Here is a 20,233-nt window from a genome sequence, read left to right on the forward strand (position 1 = left end):
TTGTGCACACTTTCTGCACTGAGGGATATTTTGGACTCCTTCTATGCTCCTTGCTCATTCTTGTAAAGATATTTTAATTGACACTCATTTGCGTAGAACTAATTTTTTTGTATAATGTATATATACCTATGTGTCTGTAACAGTGCAATCACTACTGTTTTATGTAGGCCAGAAATCACCTGAAAATGTAGACACCACCTTTTTCTTGTGATCTAAAGGTATGGAACACTGACTTATGTTTGCTGTTTAGTTTGGGTATAGTTCTGTTAAAGAACTCCTTAAAATTGTTACTTCCCCTTCTCACAATGTTGTGTCAGAACATGATTCAAATCCTGTTTATGGTTTCTATCACTGCAAAATTCTTACATCTATGGGCCTCTTTCATGGAATTAAATGCCTTTTTAAAGTCAATGAAATTATGCTGTTGCAAAGAAAAGCAGAGAAATGGGAAGGAAAATTAAAATTTTGCACTTGTAGAGACTGAACAGGATTTTCTTCTCTATTACCAAGTAATAAACATGAAAGCATATTTTGTACTGTATTTTTAGAAGTTAAAGGGAAAGGACAAAGGGAGCGTAATAATTACAAATCAATTATATTACTGTAAATTCATTAAAATAATTTTGGTTGTCCCTGTATTCCAGTGTCATTCATAAAAAAATGCATAGTAGTAAAAAAGTAAGATATTTTTATGCAATATTCTCCTCACATTAGAACTGGATCTCTACATATTCCTTTTTTCTTTCTCTCCTTTTTTTTATTATTAAGAACAGTTAAGTGTGCTCTGTAACAAGATGACCAGAAATAAGGGGAATATATTCAGTTGTTATGTGTGGCATTTTCTCAGCACGGGAGATTTTTGCATTAATGTTCTCAATGTGAATGTATATTTTTATATTTAAAGTAATGCTAATATTTAGGAGGAAGCAGCAGTAGCTGACGTAATTGAATCAGAATTAAATCTATCTTACACAAACAATGATAAATTGATTAAGAAAATCTTTTAAATGGAGGAAAGTTATTAATTAACATTCCTCAGAAACTAAATTACTTTCTAATGCACATACCAGCTTTCCAGTCACCTATATGTCAAGATGAGATCTTGAGTTCAAGATCCCTAAGCAAAAATTGGTTTTACTTTGTTTACCTGTTAATGAGATTCTTCCAGTTATTTACAAATTGCTGTCAGTTGCAAACAACTTTAAATGGAGTGACTTTAAGCATTAAAACTACTCCTATAGTATGTTCAGTAATGTTCATACCATTTCTTATTTCTGAATTTGATGTGTCCTCACGGTGAGGCCACCATGTCTCAAAAAATCTGTTATCTTCTAAGACTATCCCATCACTCACCCGGAATACTAATTTTTGTTCAAAATATTCACCTTGCCCAGTCGTGTTGCCTAAAATTTTAAAATCAGGAGTGGCAAGTACTAATAACCCAGTACCCGGGCAAAATGACTGAAGTGTTGAGGCTAATGCAAATGTGTCACTTCAGTGTCTTCTCAGTCATGACCCCTCAATTAATATTTAAGATTTGTATTTAAAAGACAGAGTTAATTGTGCTTTCTGACATGGTGGTAGGAAAGAGAAGTATGACTGTCTGGCCCAGTGTTGTGCTGGGAATGAATTACTCCATGATGTGTCCTTGATCCATTCCTTGTGTTGATGTGTAGCACTAACTGGTTGATTAGACAGCAGAGGTCCTTAGGGAGGTTGGCATGAATTGTCTGATGTTCTGTGTCAGCTGGGATGTCAGGGGTGTTTAAGTTCCAAAGTCAAAGAGGTCAGAGGCCCTTTGATTAGGTCCTGCGCAATTCTGAGGTGTGTTTATTTTGCATGTAAATCTGAATATTTTTAGAAGAAAGAGACCCATAACTTGTTTTTTGAGCCATAAGCCACACAGGTCCAAGTCATATTCACATCTGAAATATATGGCCAAGCATCTTTATCTCTACCCACGTAGTGGTGTTTGTGGTTTATGTAAATGTATAAGTCTTGGTTTAAGTTTTGTACATTAGACAGGAGCACCTGGTTCACCTAAGCTACAACTATTAAATCTGGAGTAATCCTAGATTTGAATGAACTTAGTATGGGACAACTGATATAGCTTGACTATCTCTTTTCAAAATTTTGTGGTTTTCATAGGAATCAAAAAGCTCACCATTTTATTTTCAGATTTAATGTTATCTTCATTTCTACAAAGCAAGTATCTTAAAAAAATTAAATATGTTTATTTGTCATCAATGTATATTGAATGTTAACATGTATGGTTAATTTGTGAAATAAATATGAAATTATTTAACTCCATTGCTTCTTGTACTTTATTCATTTTACAAACATATCTAAAATATGAAGAAGTATCTGTATAGTTCTCCTCTCATAAATATCCAGGAACACACAAAAGTGCATTAATTTTTGCCACACTCCTATGTATAAAGCATTCTCCTGTTCTAACATGGGTTTCACTCTGCAATTTTTATATATTTAATTTTTTTATTTTATTGGCCCAATTCTGCCACCCATTCTCGAATTTATTTGCACAATTTATTACTGTTTTAACAAGGTTGGTAAGTAATGCTGAAGGACTGCTATAATTTTTTTTTACTTAAGCATTTCTTCTCTGCAGTTAATCATTGCATGCTATGTCACTGTAATCACTGTGCTATGTCATTTATATTATGGCATTTGTGGCAAGACTAATAATTACTAAAACAAATGAGAAAGAATTGGGTGACAGAGTTTGTTCATTTTTATGTTTGTTGGAGTGCAGCAAAAATCCTTATCTCTCAATAAGTTTTAAAATTGAAGACACTGTAATTGAGAAGCTTCTCAATTACAGTGCCTAGAGAAATTACAGTGCCTAGAGACATTAATCTGCTCACACGTTTATTCTTTTTTTTAAACTTATATCTGTCAAATACTCTAGGCCTTTACTGAGGAAACTTTACTCAGTGAGGACAACTGTATTTGATTTCCAAAGGTTTTCCTTGCATCATGCTTTTCATTAATTTTTCCATTCCTGGAAATTCCATATTTCACTGATGTTTCTATTGTCAAACATCTGCAGAGATGTTCTTGCCTCTGTTTCCTCTCATTTTAAACTGCTGTTGGAACTAAAGTTATCTAATGCATAGATCTATAAATTCAAAAAGGCAAGAAAACAAAAAATCTTAAAAGTCTGTTCTCTTCTCTGACATTGTGCGAGTTTTAATATGCCACATCTTGACAGAGAGGAGTTCAAAAGCAGAGATTTAAATCAATTATATTAAATGAAAGGTTTAAACTTGTGATGTTTGTAATAATGATGCTGTAAACTTAAGGGTCTAATGACAAAACCAGGACAAAGCTGTTAAGGTAGAAGTAATCTTATGGTATGCTAGACAAAAGATAGAGTTTAAAGAGATGAACTATGCATCAAAAGAAAGGTTTAGTGTGCTGAAAAGATTGTGGGTTTGTTGGTTGGTTTGGTGGCGGGGGGTGGGATTCAATCCTAATTGTGGCATTCTGGTTGTTTTGTTGGTGTTTTGAATTATATCAGTGTCTTAGCACTGTTCTGCTGTATTGTTTGCATAGGTGTACATACAAATATGTATGAGACATGCCACTTTAATTATATCTGTGAAATGCATCAATGTTGCTTGATTGTTCCTTGCACAGTGCACCCTGGAGGGATATGCCTAACCCATACTGTGATGTCAGGTTTAAAGACACACCCATCCTGATCAAGATAGGAAATTCTTAAGCAACCTGACAACACAGCATGTCTTACTCATTTTGGCAGGCATGGCATCAAGGAGAGAACACAGACCTCCTGTTCATTGCTAGCTGCTGTATAGTATTGAGAAAGCTTCCAGCTCTAGAAAAATAGATGGCCTAACACTGTGTATTGCTATATACGAGTGTTCTCATAAATATTCTAGTAAAACTAAACAATTTTTTTCCATACAGACATCACTAGGTCTCTTATTGCCTCTTCTGAGGAAGGAAGAAGTGAAGGCTACAGCAGCGGCCTTCAGTTGCCTGATAGAGAGAAAACACTTGAATTTGAGCCTGGAAAACCAGTTTATTCCAACAAAGCAAAGATGAAAATTGAGGAAGAGGGCAAAGCCCCTGTTTTCCTCAAACAGATCTCAGATGTTGAAGTCTGGCAGGGAGATGTAGCTAGGCTCTCTCTTTCTGTTACTGGCAGGCCCACACCCAAAATCCAGTGGTTTTTCAACGGTGGGAAGCTAACCCCATGCATGGACTGTAAGTTAGAATTTGCTGGCAGTGACCACAGCCTCATCCTCCCACGAGCAGGAGTGCAGGATGAGGGTGAGTATCGGTGCATGGCCAGCAATGCTCACACCGAGACCAGCTGCAGCGCCCAACTCCACGTGCGCCAGAGGCAGCCGGGCTCTCCCTGCTTTGCCAGGCAGCCAGGCAGCGTGCTGTGTGCCCCGGGCTCCACGGCAGTCTTTGAGTACACTGTGGAGGGCAGGCCGTGCCCCGACGTGCTGTGGTCCAAGGGGAGCGAGCGGCTCCTCTCTGACGCCCGTCGCTCCATCGCTCAGCGCCCTGACGGCTCGGGCTCTCTGACAGTGTGGCACTGCGTGGAGGAGGACTCTGGGCTCTACATGTGCAGGGCTGTGAGTGCCCTGGGTGAGGCCACATGCTCTGCTGAGCTCCTGGTGCTGCGCCAGGAGCACGCTGTGTGCAGCCAGAGCCCGGCCTTGCAGCACTCTGCGGTGGCAGAGGAACAAAGCCCTCTTTTCTACGAGGAGGCTGGAGACCTTCCTGCAGTGGAAGAAGCATTCAGACTTGAGCCTATGAGGGAGCCTTCAACCCTCCTTCAGCTCCAGATGAGCCAGGCAGTGTACGTGCTGCCCAGGGAGGACATCTTGCCTGGCCTGCCACCAATGTGTCTGGCAGTGCAGAGTGTTGAAGAGATGCTCACCCAGGCGGCCTCAATACAAGAGAGCAGCGGGCTTCTGGCAGAGCCCCTGGAAACCCTCCCTGCTGGCTCCCAGGGTGTGGTGCCTGCAGCAGTGATGGAGACACAGCTGCCAGGCTGCCTTGGGACTGTAGCTGCACAGATACTCATGCCCAAAGAGGAAATCATCTCCAAGGCAGCAGAGCAACTGGCTGTTCTGAAGACAGAGGCTTCCCAAAGCCTTCTACAGGTGTCAAGCACCACTGAGAGCCATGTCATGGATGGTGACCAAATCCAGATCCTTGAGGGCTTTCAGATAGCACAAGGTGAGCTGAAGGCTGAACCAAGATTTCTCTCTGAATTGGCTTTCACTGGGGGCCAAGCTGTCCCCCTGGAGAACATTTCTTTCCTGGAAACAGCAAAGGAAGATTTTGCTTCAAGAATACATGAGGGACAGGCTGTGAGATTTCCCTTGCTGCTGGAAGAAAACCAGTCCATGGAGGAAGAACATGTTGATCTTTCCAAACCACTTAAGCAGTGGCAGAGGACAGAAGGACAATCCCATGAAACCATGTACTCTTGTGAGCTCCAGCCAAGCCAAGTCCTCAACAAAGACAGTGAACTCACTGCTCTGGTTCCCAAGAACTGCAGCTTAGGCATAAAGTCTCAAATTAGAAATGCACTGAAGGCTGCAGTGGTAAGTGGGGAAAACATCTTGTTTTCAGAGCGGCTGGCTGATAAGGAAGATGTTAAAGTACAGGCAATAAACATCACCAAGGCGAATACACATACCTTGTGCACGTATGTTGTGACCACAGGAGGATGCAGTCCCGTAGAAATCCAAGTCTCCTTGGAAGAAGTGAACATTCAGACAGCTGACCAGAAAACGGTCTTAAAGGAAGTTTTCTATTCCTTTCTTTGTGAAGATAAATGTTCCCTGACTGGTGAAAAATCCAAAGCATTTCCATTCTCTGCCAGTCCACTTCTATCAGGAAAATCCTATGAGGAAATCTTTGAGCTGGAGCCCCAGCAGGCTGAGAGAACTATGGAGGCGGAAATACAACTGGAACACCTTTTGTCTGCACAAGTAATCAAGGCTGAGCATGGTCTAATTAAGGATGTGGGTGCTGATGTAGCCTCTGCAGATTTTCTTACAGAGGCACCCACAGACATACTGAAAAGTAAAGAGAAAAGGGAAGAAAAATGTGAGGAAGAGGGCAGAGAGGGTCCAGAAACTAGAGCTGGAAAGCAAGAGGATGCGCTGGGCAAAGGTTATCCCATCATACACAGCAAACTGGTTGACACTGTTGTGGAGGAAGAGGAGAGTGTCAGGCTGGTGTCTGTCATAACAAATGTCAGAGAGGTGAATTGGTACTTTGAGGGTAAACTGGTCTCTTCAGGCAACAAATTCAAGTGTTTGCAAGATCAGGACACATACACACTAGTAATAAGCAAAGTGTGCGGGGAGATTCACCAAGGAGAGTACACCTGTGAGGCGCTGAATCAAGGTGGAAAAAGGGCAACAGCAGCAAAACTCACAGTTGTTAAAAGAGGTTGGATTATGGGGATAAAATAATCTTTTAATGCACTGCTCTACTAATGAACCTCCCCTACTATGCATATCTTTGTACAGAGATACAATATTAATACCATCATGCCACTAATCAGAGGGCCCTCTTTCTCTCTGGATTGATAGTCTCCTTTTACCACATTGCAAGGCCTCTCACTTCCATTACCCCCGTCTTTGGTCAGGAACTTTTTTGTTTCATTGCACTAGCATGTTCAGGACAAAGCTGTATCTCAATCCCAACCATTTCTCCTATTAATGCCTGAGAAGTGGACCTGCTCTTCCCATTTTTCTCACTGCTGCACCCTCTCTCACTCCTTAGAGTCATTGCACTTCTCGTTCACACCATAGTTTCTAACAAGTCCAGAATAGATTACTATATATTTATATCCTATTGCTATTGTGCATTGCTGTTTCACCTTGTTTTTCCAGTATCACCACTGTTTTCTGATGTCATTATGCACTGTAAGACTGTCTGTCCACTGAGTCTAGTACTGCTTTCATTTCTTACAGGTATTTTTTCTTTTACAGTCACTTTATGTGAATTGCAAGTATTTCACCTTTTTGGTTTTTTTTTACAGTCAGTCAATCACTTAATTTCAGAATGGCAGCAGGCAGGGTTTTGAGTTACTCTCTGCTTCTAATTTCAGTTGCACCAATCCTGAGGAGAAGGCTTGAACCCTTGGAAGTGGCTGTGAATCATGTGGCCAAGTTTACCTGTGAGGTGGAGATGGCTCCCAATGTCAAGTTCCAGTGGTACAAAGCCGGACGAGAGATTTATGATGGGGACAAATACTCCATTCGCACCTCCAACTACCTCTCCACGCTGGAGATCCCAAGGCCTCAAGTTGTTGACTGTGGGGAATATAGCTGTAAGGCTTCAAATCAGCATGGCAGTGTAAGCTCTACAGCTGTTTTAACAGTAACTGGTAAGTACAGACCTTCAAACTCTTCTCTTTTTCCCCAAAATACCGTGGTGTATTGTAATGCTTTCACTTCTATACTTGCATATGTTTATGGTAGGACTCTTGGTTGCCATCAGAATACATAATTTTGGCAGGGACTAGCATAGAAAAGGAATAACATTTGAGAATGCTGCTTTTAGGGGCTTTCTCTATGAAGGCAATCAGTGTGAGAAAGCTTCAGAGGGAAAGAAGGTAGGGGGAAAGAGAGCAGGAAGAAACAGCATGGGCATGGGATTGCTTTGTGAATTCATTCTTGAAGGTTTATTTCACAAGAAACACTTTTAAATCTGATTTCTTGGTGTAATAGTCACTGTGTGATTATCCTAGCACCCTAAATTTATCCTGCAGCTGTACTTGCGACGCGGGTTATGCAGGGCTGCATACCTGAACATCTTTGTGCCGTTGCCAAAGGGGAGCTCTGTGACTGGGGAAATAGATCTTCTTAAATAAAAGGAGGTTTAAAGGGTTTCAGTTTGCAAATTTTTTTTGTCTATTGAGAACTATACAGTGGGGTTTTTTCTTTAAAGAAAGAAAGAAACAAAAAGCCATTATAGCCATTATCTTTTGGGGGTTTCTTTTATGATGACTCTTTTACTCTGACTTTTCTCTTTCTGGGAGGAGTTCTTATGTGGTCTTTGCTGAGTGCTAGGTGCTAGGGACTAGAAAAAGGTGCATGAACAGTGAAATGCATACAAACTTGCCCATCTTGAGAGAACAGTGAGCAAACATTTCAGTCTTGAGGGAGACTGACATGTTTATTTTCATGAGGGAGACATGTCAGTCATGAGGGAGACTTTGTTTATTTTCCTTTAATTCGTACATTGCTCCAGAGATTCAAAATGCCTTCAAGCTCTGGAGCAATATACACATTGAAGAAGTACAAAACCAAAAGCCAAAATTTATCATCTTTAACACCTCTTACCTCCTTCACTGCTGTTTTCTTTAGCTTAACAGTGTTCAGTCACAAGCTAGCCTCTCTTGCTCTCTGGCAAATGTGGCTCTACTCCTCACCTCTTGATAACATTGAACCCCTTTGTTTTGCAGAGGCATTTCCACCAACGTTTCTTACCAGACCTGAACCTATTACTACTTTTGTTGGCAAAAGTGCCAAGTTCCTGTGTACTGTTTCGGGCACTCCAGTCATCGACATCACCTGGCAGAAAGATGGAACAACTATTTCACCTTCAGACCACCATAAGATCTCCAAAGTGGAAAATAAACATGTTTTAGAAATTTCCCTTCTTACTGCTAGTGACAGAGGGGTTTACACTTGCAAAGCTTCCAACAAGTTTGGGGCTGATATTTGCCAGACTGAAATGGTCATTATAGACAAGCCCCACTTCATTAAAGATTTGCAATCAGTACAGTCAGCAGTTAATAAAAAAATACGCCTTGAATGTCAGGTAGATGAAGACAGGAAAGTAACTGTAGGGTGGACAAAGGATGGAAACAAAATCCCTCCAGGCAAAGATTATAAGATTTACTTTGAAGACAAAATAGCCTCACTTGAGATTCCTCTGGCTAAGGTCAAGGACTCAGGCCACTATGTGTGTACTGCTTCAAATGAGGCAGGAAGCAGCTCCTCTTCTGCCAGCGTCACAGTCAGAGGTAAGATAGTTCTATGCCCCCTTTACCTTTCGTCTTCTTGGGTTCCCCATTTCTTCTTTCACAGGCAAAAGACTTCTTTGGGCTGAAATTACACTGTGAATTCTTCTCAGACCTGCCACCTGATCCGTTTCCTGTGAAGTCTTTTCCCCTGCTGCCTTAGAGTGCACCATGTGTTACTTCAATATTTCTTTCACCAGAGAAAATCAAGATTTGCTCCTGCCTGCAGGATAGAGATGGATGAAGAGGGAAAGCAAAGCCACAGAAGCTGCAGCTCAGCAAAGATTACGCTGATCTCTTGTGAAGCTGTATTTTGTTCTTGCTCTGGGAAGCAATCTTTCAAAACTTTGAATTTCAGCTTTCTCTCCTTTTCCCCCTTTCCTCTTCCCCTTCCCCTTTTTACCATCTCTTCCCCTCTCTTCCCATTTCCAGAACCACCATCCTTTGTGAAGAAGGTCGATCCATCTTATTTACTGACCCCAGGTGACGCTGCACGCCTTCAATGCAAAATCAAAGGGTCTCCTGAAATCCAGGTTACTTGGTTCAAAAACAATAAGGAAATCCATGAAAGTAACACACACAAGATGTCCTTTGTCAATTCTGTGGCTGTGTTAGATATTTTGGAAATGAAAGTTGATGACACTGGGACCTACTCATGTGAAGCTGTCAACGAGGTTGGAAGTGACAGTTGCACCACCGAAGTGGTTGTCAAAGGTCTGTCCTTCTTGTTGCTGCCAGTCGCATTCTTGAGAAAAACCTTCCTTACTTTTTTTTTTTTTTTGCATGGTTGACTAATTATTTCTTACTGCTTTTATAGAGCCTCCATCTTTCATCCGAACACTTGAACCTGCAGAACTAGTGAAGGGCACCAACCCCGTTCTTCAGTGCGAGGTTGCTGGCACTGGACCCTTTGAGATTAGCTGGTACAAAGACAAGAAGCAGATTCGCAGTAGTAAAAAATACAGGTTGACCTCTCAGAAGGCTGTTATTTCTTTGGAGGTGTCCTCATTTAATAGTGCAGATGTCGGTGAATACGAGTGTGTGATAGCTAATGAAGTCGGGAAGTGCATGTGCAGTGCCACATGCATCTTGAAAGGTCAGTGGGAGAGAGAAAACTCCATTTACTGAAGGGAATGGCAAAACCCTCTTATTTCATAAAATGTCTTTTCTTTGGATTTGTGGGAGGCTGGGGAGACTGGGGACAAAGAATATCTTCTTCTCTTAAAATTCTGTGTGTATCTTGAGTCTTATCTGGCGTCAAACCTGTGAATTTGAAGAACATTAATTAATGGGCCATTAGCTCCCAGCTGGAGAAAGCACTTCTCCAACTTGCCCGCTCTTTGGCTGAATTGCAACATGTACTGCACATACTGTCTTACAAAACTGTCTTTAAGTAGCATATTTTATGTGATGATGTAACAGTAGATGAGTATTTTTCTCTTGTGTCTTCTTTGAACTAGAACCACCATCTTTTGTTAAGAAAATCGAAAATGTGACAGCTCTGGCTGGAGATAGTGTTACATTACAGGCCGTGGTGAAAGGGTCAGAGCCTATTTCTGTGACATGGATGAAGGGCAAAGACATTATTAAAGATGATAACAATGTGAGAGTGACATTTGATCACGGTCTAGCAACACTGCAAATTACCGGAGTCCAGCTGAGCTCTGGTGGCAAATACACCTGCGTGGCTGAGAATGATGCAGGAAGTCAGTCCTGCTTTGGTGAACTGGCAGTGAAAGGTCAGTGGAAAAGTGCTGTGATCCCTGCAGTCTCCCACCTGAGAGAAGAAGAAATTTTCTTTTGTCCTTAACACTAGTTGTTTAATTCTGTTGTAGAACCTGCCAAAATAATTGAAAAAGCTGAAATGATCCAGGTTACAGCAGGGGAACCAGCTATTTTGGAGTACACTGTCACAGGCACTCCAGAGCTGAAAACCAAATGGTTCAAAGATGGAAAGCCACTCCCTGCCAGCAAAAAATACAGGATCAGCTTCAAAAATAACATTGCTCAGCTCAAGTTTTATGCCGCTGAAATGCAGGACAGTGGTGAATACACCTTTGAGATATCCAATGATGTGGGCATCAGCTCTTGTACTACCAGCTTCACTGTGCTAGGTTGGTACTGCCTCTTTGCAGAGAGCCCTGTTGCTCTGCTCTGTGCCTAACACAGCCAGAAGCAGAACAGCACTCCTGTTTTTCTCATGTGTTCCTTTCTGTCACTTTTTTCACTCTCAACAGATCGCACTCTCCCTCCCTTCTTTACTAAACCACTGAAGAATATTGACAGCATCATTAGCACCTCATGCCGCCTAGACTGCAAAATTTCAGGCTCTCTTCCAATGACTGTCTCATGGTTTAAGCAAGATACTGAGATCACTTCAAGTGCCAAGTATACAGTACAGTTTGCAGAAGGCTCAGCATCTTTGGAAATAAAACACCTAGATGCAAATGATGCTGGGGTCTACATTTGCAGAGCCACCAACTCTGCTGGTAGCAAAGAGAGCAGTAGCACTTTGTTTATAAAAGGTTTGGCAATTTGTTTCACTTTTCTTGGAATCTTGCTTATCTTGTGATAATACTTTTCTTTCCCAAAATACAAGCCCTCTCTTACTCATTGCATTTTTTTTTCCTTTCAACGCAATCCAGAGCCACCCAGCTTCACTGTAGAACCAGAGTCTCAAGATGTATTGCCTGCATCAACTGTGCATTTCAAAGGAATGTTTAAAGGCACAACACCACTGACAGTGAAATGGTTTAAAGGTGATACTGAGCTGGTGACAGGAGGATCCTGCTACATTATGACAGAAGCATTAGCAAGTTACTTGGAGCTTTATGCAGTCAAACCAACTGACTCTGGAAAATACACCTGCAAAGTCTCCAATGTAGCTGGTTCAGTATCATGCAGTGCAAACTTATTTGTGAAAGGTTTGCGTTCTTGCTCTTATTTAAAATTCTAGCTGCTGGATTAACACAGCAGCACTCTTTCCTGTGTTCTTTCTCCTGAACACTCTTCTTAAATCCACAGAACCTGCTGCCTTTAAGGAGAAGCTAGAGCCGACTCATCTCATAAAGAAAGGTGGATATGCTGAACTGACCTGTGAAGTCACTGGTACTCCTGAGATTAAAATCACATGGTTCAAGGATGATAGAGAGCTAAAAGAGAGTGACAAATACAAGATATCTTTTACAAAATCTTTGGCAATACTCCGTGTTTCAGAGGTTGATACTGAAGACAGCGGGGAATACATTTGCGAAGCCAAAAATGACGCTGGAAAAGATATCTGCAGTAGTGTTGTTACAGTCAAAGGTGTGTGTGACATCCAGCCACACAGTCTGTATCTTTAGCCTCAGTACAGTGGTACCGGCTTCAAAAGTCTGATTAATGCAAATTGCACTTTCTTTTTCACACTATAGAGTCACCTTATTTTAGCAAGGAGTTTCAATCCATGGAAGTCTTGAAGGATTCTGATGTGGTTTTGGAGTGTGAGGTGCTTGGCACGCCTCCCTTTGAAGTGTTCTGGGTGAAAGATGATAAACCCGTGCGGAGCAGTAAGAAGCACAGAATAAGCATTGAGAAATCTTTGATTAGCCTCCACGTTTTCAGGTTTGATGGTTCTGATGTTGGGGAGTATCACTGTAGAGTAACAAACGATGTTGGGAGCTGCCTCTGCCGTTCAGAGGTCACGCTGAAAGGTTAGTGCAAGGTGCAGAACACCAGTAGCATGCTCTTATCCCAGTGTGGTTTTCCATGCCACACTGTTTGTTACACACCAGGCTTATACTTATATAACCACTTTCTTCCTGCCAGAGCCTCCACAATTTTTGAAGAAGATAGAAAACATTAGCTCCCTTCGAGGGGGAACAGTTGTGTTTCAGGCTGCTATTAAAGGTTCCTTGCCCATCACTGTGTCCTGGTTGAAAGACAATGATGAAGTGATTGAAGACAACAATATCAAAATGACCTTTGTGAACAATGTTGCCACTCTTATGGTGAGATCTATTGAGCTGAAACATGATGGGAAATATTTCTGTCAGGCTAAAAACGAGGCAGGAATTCAGAGGTGTTCTGCTCTGCTGACTGTCAAAGGTTGGTCTTAACCTAAGGCTTGCAATGATCTGGGACAGTTCCCTTGTGATTTTTACAGATGTGCTTAACACTCTATCTCCTTGTTTACGACAGAACCTGCTACAATTGTGGACAAGGCTGTGTCAATAGATGTGACTGAGGGAGACCCAGCAACCTTGCAGTGTAAATTTTCAGGAACAAAACCTATTACAGCCAAATGGTTCAAAGATGGCAAGGAACTGACGTTGGGCCCAAAATATAAGATCAGTGTTACAGATACCGTCTCAGTCTTAAAGGTGCTTTATGCAGATAAGAAAGATAGCGGAGAATACATTTTTGAGGTTCAAAATGATGTTGGGAGCAGTAGCTGTTCTGCCAGCATTAATGTCCTAGGTGTGTATGGACTTTCTCTTATTATTACTTTTAGATACCAAATCTTCTCTCCTGAGCTGACATGTGCCACAATCACTGTTGAATTTTTATATTTTTTCTTTTTACTCTGTCTTGGATAGATCTCATTATACCACCTAAATTCACCAAAAAACTCAAGAAAATGGACAGCATTAAGGGGTCTTTTGTCCACCTGGAGTGCATAGTGTCTGGTTCGCATCCTATAAGTATTCAGTGGTATAAGGATGGTCAAGAAATAACAGCAAGTGAAAAGCACAAATACTCTTTCCATGATAATACTGCGTTTCTGGAAATAAATAAACTGGAAGGCACAGACAGTGGCTCTTACACTTGTGAAGCAACAAATAAAGCAGGAAGCAGCCAATGCAGCGGGTTTTTAACAGTAAAAGGTTTGAGTTCCTTCTTTGTCTTCTGTTAGGTCTCTCATGCATAGTTTTGGATTTCCCCATCTCAGAGTAATCCCCTTTCTTTCTTTTTGCATGTTATAGAGCCACCATATTTTGTGGAAAAGCCCCAGTCTCAAGAGGTTGTGCCCAATGCTAGGGTTCAGTTCAAAGCGCTGGTGAAAGGGTCTACTCCTCTGCAGATAAAGTGGTTTAAAGACAGCCAGGAGCTCCTATCTGGAGCCAGTCGATCTGTCTGGAAGGATGACACTTCTAGTGTTCTGGAGCTCTTCTCAGCTAGGACATCTGATTCTGGGAACTACACTTGTCAGATAAGCAATGACGTGGGGACTGCAACCTGCAAAGCAACTCTGTTTGTAAAAGGTGTGCAATCCAATCTTCTAATTTTTTGGGTTCTGATTTTTATGTGCAGTTTTGGTGGGAGGGAGAGGAGACCTTTTAGCCTTTTTTTTTTTTTTTAATTTTGGGGGTTTTTATTCCTACCTTGCATATCATAAAGCCTGAACTTCTTTGTCCATCTTCTAGAGCCCCCCAGATTTATTCAGATGCCAACTTCTGTAGTAGCTTTGCGTGAAGGACAGTCCACCACTTTTGAGTGCCAGGTAGTAGGCACGCCAGAGATCCACATTACATGGTACCTGGATGGAAATGAAGTGACTGACAAAGCTAAGTACGGCATCTCCTTCATAGATGGTTTAGCCACTTTGAGAGTCACTCAAGCCAGAGTAGCAGATAGTGGGATTTATGTTTGTGAAGCCCACAATGATGCAGGTAGCGAGAGCTGCAGCGTCGAGCTGAAAGTAAAAGGTTGGTTTTGAACATCTTGTCATCTCTGTCACATATCTGGGGTGAGGAAGTAGGAGATACTTCTTCTCCCCTCAAAACTATTTGAAGTTATTATCTACTTTCCCCTCATTCTTCTTTATAGAGCCTCCAACCTTTGTTCGGGAGTTGCGTCCCACTGAGGTAGTGAAGGGCTCAGAGGCCACACTAGAGTGTGAGGTGTCTGGTACCCCTCCATTTGAGGTGAAGTGGCTGAAGAACAATAAGGAGATGTTCAGCAGCAAGAAATACACCATCTCCACCAAAGAATCAGTATTTACTCTTACTGTGGCTAACTGTGACATCTCGGATGTTGGTGAATATCAGTGTATTATATCCAATGAAGGTGGGAGCTGTTCTTGCAGCACAAGACTCAGCTTAAAAGGTCAGTCCTCTAGGAAGCACACCTCAATTATATGCCTCAGCTAAAGTGTAGCAAGGGGGATTACTTTATATGATCTTTGTTTTTCCTCTTCCCTTTCCATGACCTCTCTTCTGAACAACAAACAAAACTCACACCACAGAACCACCATCCTTCGTCAAGAAGCTGGAGAACGTCACTAGCATTTTGAAGGGTGATGCATTCTTTCAGTGTGTCGTAGCAGGTGCTCAACCCCTGTCTGTGTCATGGATAAAAGATGAGAAAATACTAGAAGATGATGAGCATCACCACATTACCTTCGAGAACAGGGTGGCCACACTGAAGCTTACTAATGTAGACCTCAGCCACAGAGGGAGATATGCCTGTCAGGCAAAGAACGAATCTGGCGTGGAGAAGTGTTTTGCTTTGCTTTTTGTACAAGGTGTGTACAAATCATAACCTTGATGAGTACTTGGAAAGTCAGTTCCCTACCTATGTAGCTAACTGCTGTAATTTTTATACTCTTTATACCTCAGAGCCTGCGCAGATCATAGAAAAGGCTAAATCACTTAAAGTCACTGAAAAAGACCCCGTGACTTTGGAGTGTACTGTGGCTGGGACACCAGAGCTCCGAATAAGATGGTACAAAGATGGCAAGCAGCTCCTGCCCAGTAGATACTACACAATGAGCTTTGAAAACAATGTGGCCAGTTTCAGGATTGAACCTGTATCAAAGGAGGATAGTGGCACATACAGTTTTAAGGTTGAAAATGACTTCGGAAGTAGCACCTGTGAAGCTGTTCTGACTGTGCTAGGTTTGTATTGCCAATCCATCAAGGAGGAAATGAAAAATAGTCTCTGTGAAAGATAAGCAAGAAGTTAACTGGTGTGTTTTTGCTATTTTTTTGTGTTGGGCAGATCAATCAATTCCTCCTGTATTTATCAAAAAGCTAACCAAAAAGGATACCATTCTGGGATCTTCTATACAAATGGAGTGTAAAGTCTCTGGGTCACTCCCAATTGTTGCAAAATGGTTTAAGGATGGAAAAGAAATAACTGACAGTGCAAAATATAGAAGCCTGTGCCATGAGAACACTATGTCACTCGAGATTGCTAACCTAGAGCTGGCAGACAGTGCAAATTACACATGCAGTGTCTCTAATGTTGCTGGAAACGATTCTTGCAGTGCTGTCCTGACTGTGAAAGGTTTGAAACTCTTTTACTACTTCTTATCTATGATAAATGCTGGGAAAATCTTATACTAACACTCTTATACATCTTAATATTAACACTGGAAACAGTCCCCATGCTTGCCTCATTGATTTTCTTCATTCTTAGACATTTCTGATATAACTGTGTCTTTTTCTTAAAAACTGCAGAGCCACCAAGCTTCTTAATAAAACCTGAAAGCCAGCAAGCCATACCAGATTCAACAGTGGAGTTTAAGGCCACACTGAAAGGAACACCACCCTTTACAATAAAGTGGTTCAAAGAAGACTTAGAACTTGTATCTGGTCCAACTTGTTTCATTGGGATTGAAGGTTCAACTGGGTTCTTAACCCTCTATTCAGTGGATTCTTCTAGGAGTGGGCACTACACTTGCCATGTTTCAAACGATGTTGGCAGTGACTCTTGCACTACAACACTGTTGGTAACAGGTGTGCACTCTTTCTTGTTGTGTTGTTATCTTTTTGTCTCCTTCTTCTCCTTTCTTTTTGTCAAGCCCACCTTGGTGATCTTTGACACACTGCCAAGTGAATTCCCTACCCTGTGTTTGCAACCCACCATTGTTTGGCTCTTTCCTCACTATTTTCTCTCCAGTATTATTTCAGATCTTCCTGACCCCACTTTTTTTGGTTTTTTAGAACCCCCCAAGTTTGCTAAGAAGCTAGAGGCAACAAAAGTAGTCAAGCAGGGTGACTCAGCCCGGCTTGAGTGCAAAGTAAGTGGATCTCCAGAGATGAAAGTAGTGTGGTTCAGAAACGACCATGAAATAGTTGCCAGTGAAAAATTCCGGACATCATTCATTGACTCTGTGGCGGTGCTTGAAATGAATCATCTCAGCACTGATGAGAGCGGTGACTACATCTGCGAAGCTCACAACCCTGCCGGCAAGGCCAGCTGTAGCACCAAAGTCACAGTGAAAGGTTAGCTGTCCTCTTGTTTTCCAGCTGCAACTTATTTTTCCCCTGGTGGCTGTATCCCTTAGAAATACACAGGAACATGAGATTAATGAATTTCAGGACTGCCCTGTTCTTCATGTCATGTGTGTTTCTTGATGCCCCCTCATCTTCTCTGCCAGTGTCTAAACAAAAGAGATGATGTTCTTAATGCAGATGAGTACTAAACTAGTTTTTCCCCAGTTCTACAATTTTAATATCCAAGACAGTTTGTAGTGGGAATTGCTATATCAAGAAGCTGACATAAAAAGAGAAAGAACAAACACAAACTGACTAGTGTCAGTTTTACACCCTGTATGGGAGATTAATACCAGCTAAATGAGACCTGTACCCTCTCTGCCAAAGGTCTGTTTACCTTTTCAAAAGGGGAGTTAATGGCTCTTAATGCTCACCTTTGTACAAGCTCATTTCATATTGTGCCCAGAAAAAGAGGGAAGTCTTGCCCATTCTGTAGTTATTCTCAGCAGTCCCATTTTCCAGAAGCTGGTATCTGTAGACTCTTTGTTGATCAAAGAGCTTCAGACTACTTTCTAAATGTTCCTTTCTTCCCTTGTTAGAACCTCCTGTCTTTAGCAGGAAGCCTTCTCCAGTAGACATTGTCAGAGGCTCTGAGGTTAGCCTGGAATGTGAGATTTCAGGAACACCTCCATTTGATGTTGCCTGGTACAAAGACAGGAGACAAATCCGCAGTAGTAAGAAGTACAAGGTTACAGCCAAAAACTACCACACGAGTGTTCACATTCTTAATGTCGAAGCTGCAGACGTTGGTGAATATCAGTGCAAAGCACAGAACGATGTAGGAAGTGACACTTGTATTTGCACTGTGAAGCTGAAAGGTAAAGTACTGGTACATGTGTCTTCTGCAGCGCTCCCAAGGGCGCTGCATTTGCTCTTCCTTGTGGAAACACTGTGAGTATTTACTATAACTGCGTATTTCTTCTTCAGAACCACCAAAATTCTTGACTAAAATAAACAGCATGACAGTTGTGGTTGGTGAACCAGTAGAGTTACAAGCAAGAGTGGAGGGCTCCCAGCCAATTTCTGTGCAGTGGCTTAAGGACAAAGAAGAAATTATCAGAGAAAGTGAGACCACAAAGATCACATTTATAGAAAATATTGCAACTTTGCAATTTGTGCGCACAGAGACCAGCAGTGCTGGAAAATACACCTGTCAGATCACAAATGATGCTGGAAGTCGTGAGTGTATGGCTACCCTAACTATTCTAGGTAGGTAAAAAGCACAAATACATGGAAGTTTCTTTTTAAAGTTAGAAACTTGGCGCTTTTTTTATCAGCTGTATACTTTGCTTATGCCTCTGAGTTCAAAACAAAGAAAACAGAATCCTTCTCTCCCCAACAAGCAGAAGTCAGGTTCCATATTTCCAATAGTCCAGCAATAGAGTTGGAAGGAACCACTCTATATTTCTGTCATGTCTTTTGCTCATGCCTGCTTGGAGAGAGAGATTAAAATATTTTATATTTTAAATGAAAAGATACTTTAAAATTATTTAAAATATTTTTACTTGGTTTTGGAAAGTATTTAAAATTTACAGTTTTAGAGTAACAAAAAGGATGGGGAAAACAGCTGTAAAAAACTCCACACCCCAAGAAATCAAAATTTCCTTAGTATCAAATGTGTAAGCCCCATCTCATAGTGTATAATACTTACTGCTAATACTTATCAAACCCTGTTTTAACCATATATATTACCAATCTCTCCTTCCAGAGCCTGCAGTCATTGTAGAGAAAGCAGAGCCAATGAAAGTTACTATAGGAGATGCCTGTACTTTGGAATGCAAAGTAGCAGGCACACCACAGCTTTCCACTGGGTGGTTCAAGGATGGCAAAGAACTGACCAGCAGCCAAAAATACAGAATCACTTTCCTCAATAATGTATCTACACTTAAAATTATGGATGCAGAAAAGGAAGATGGTGGATTGTACACTTTTGCTGTGCAAAATGACGTGGGGAAAAGCAGTTGCACAGCATCAGTTGATGTTTTAGGTTGGTTGGGTAGCTTGTCTTCTATCTTTTACAAAAGCTTTTGTTTGGCCATTCTCTGTCCTTTACTCATTTTCTCTCTAACCATGGATTTATTATGTTTTCTTATGCAGACCGAATCATTCCTCCTTCTTTCACAAGAAAACTAAAGGACAGCCCTTGTGTTCTGGGTTCCTCAGCACTGCTGGAATGTAAAGTGTCAGGTTCACCTCCTATTTCTGTTGCCTGGTTCCATAATGGACTTAAGCTAGTCAGTGGAGAAAAACATCAAATGTCCTTTTCAGATAACCTATGTGTTTTAGAAATTAATTCACTGAGTCACTCAGATACTGGCACTTACACCTGCAAAGCTACCAACACAGCTGGCTCAGATGAATGCCGTGCTGTATTGACTGTACAAGGTGGGTATATAATGGTCAGGAAGCTCTATGAGCTATTCTTTTGCTCTTTCTCTCTTGAAATTATCTGCAGTCTTTTGTAAATATTCTTGGGGACAATTATTGACAGAAAAATAAAGATTTTGCTCTTTATCTTCAGTAGGTGTGTGGAAATACTGGAGCTATGCTGCAGAAATTTGTCTTATCTATCTTTTTCTTTTGTGTATTTAGAGCCACCTTCTTTTGAGAGGACCCCAGAGCCTCTGGATGTACTGCCAGGCACAAGCATCACTTTCACATGTGTTGTCAGAGGAACCCCTCCTTTTAAGGTTAACTGGTTTAGAGGGGCCAATGAACTTGTGCCAGGGGACAAATGCAATATCTACTTGGAGGAGTCCGTTGTGGAGCTTGAGTTATTTGATGTAACTCCTCCTCAAAGTGGAGAGTATACTTGTCTAGTGACTAATGATGCTGGCAGGGTAAATTGTACAACACACCTCACAGTAAAAGGTTTGTAAAGATGATGTCTCTCCATTTACCTTTAATTATTGTTTCCTTC

The 20,233-nt window shown here is 41.4% G+C and overlaps 1 protein-coding gene across 1 annotated transcript in view; it reads left to right on the forward strand.

Moving 5' to 3' along the window:
* Nucleotides 1-20,233, forward strand: part of TTN (titin) — a 238,152-nt gene that overhangs the window by 46,250 nt on the left and 171,669 nt on the right. The window contains exons 44-71 of the mRNA XM_059476507.1: nucleotides 3,952-5,013; nucleotides 5,095-6,468; nucleotides 7,133-7,411; nucleotides 8,492-9,055; nucleotides 9,485-9,766; nucleotides 9,870-10,148; nucleotides 10,513-10,791; nucleotides 10,888-11,166; nucleotides 11,290-11,577; nucleotides 11,698-11,976; nucleotides 12,077-12,358; nucleotides 12,466-12,744; nucleotides 12,860-13,138; nucleotides 13,232-13,510; nucleotides 13,630-13,917; nucleotides 14,017-14,295; nucleotides 14,458-14,739; nucleotides 14,861-15,139; nucleotides 15,279-15,557; nucleotides 15,652-15,930; nucleotides 16,034-16,321; nucleotides 16,495-16,773; nucleotides 16,981-17,262; nucleotides 17,853-18,131; nucleotides 18,241-18,522; nucleotides 19,022-19,300; nucleotides 19,411-19,698; nucleotides 19,906-20,184. Of these exons, the coding sequence (XP_059332490.1) occupies nucleotides 3,952-5,013; nucleotides 5,095-6,468; nucleotides 7,133-7,411; nucleotides 8,492-9,055; nucleotides 9,485-9,766; nucleotides 9,870-10,148; nucleotides 10,513-10,791; nucleotides 10,888-11,166; nucleotides 11,290-11,577; nucleotides 11,698-11,976; nucleotides 12,077-12,358; nucleotides 12,466-12,744; nucleotides 12,860-13,138; nucleotides 13,232-13,510; nucleotides 13,630-13,917; nucleotides 14,017-14,295; nucleotides 14,458-14,739; nucleotides 14,861-15,139; nucleotides 15,279-15,557; nucleotides 15,652-15,930; nucleotides 16,034-16,321; nucleotides 16,495-16,773; nucleotides 16,981-17,262; nucleotides 17,853-18,131; nucleotides 18,241-18,522; nucleotides 19,022-19,300; nucleotides 19,411-19,698; nucleotides 19,906-20,184 (10,026 nt within the window). The remainder of the gene's footprint in view (nucleotides 1-3,951; nucleotides 5,014-5,094; nucleotides 6,469-7,132; nucleotides 7,412-8,491; nucleotides 9,056-9,484; nucleotides 9,767-9,869; nucleotides 10,149-10,512; nucleotides 10,792-10,887; nucleotides 11,167-11,289; nucleotides 11,578-11,697; nucleotides 11,977-12,076; nucleotides 12,359-12,465; nucleotides 12,745-12,859; nucleotides 13,139-13,231; nucleotides 13,511-13,629; nucleotides 13,918-14,016; nucleotides 14,296-14,457; nucleotides 14,740-14,860; nucleotides 15,140-15,278; nucleotides 15,558-15,651; nucleotides 15,931-16,033; nucleotides 16,322-16,494; nucleotides 16,774-16,980; nucleotides 17,263-17,852; nucleotides 18,132-18,240; nucleotides 18,523-19,021; nucleotides 19,301-19,410; nucleotides 19,699-19,905; nucleotides 20,185-20,233) is intronic.

This window comes from Ammospiza nelsoni, chromosome 7, assembly GCF_027579445.1.
Source record: "Ammospiza nelsoni isolate bAmmNel1 chromosome 7, bAmmNel1.pri, whole genome shotgun sequence".
NCBI lineage: Eukaryota > Metazoa > Chordata > Aves > Passeriformes > Passerellidae > Ammospiza > Ammospiza nelsoni.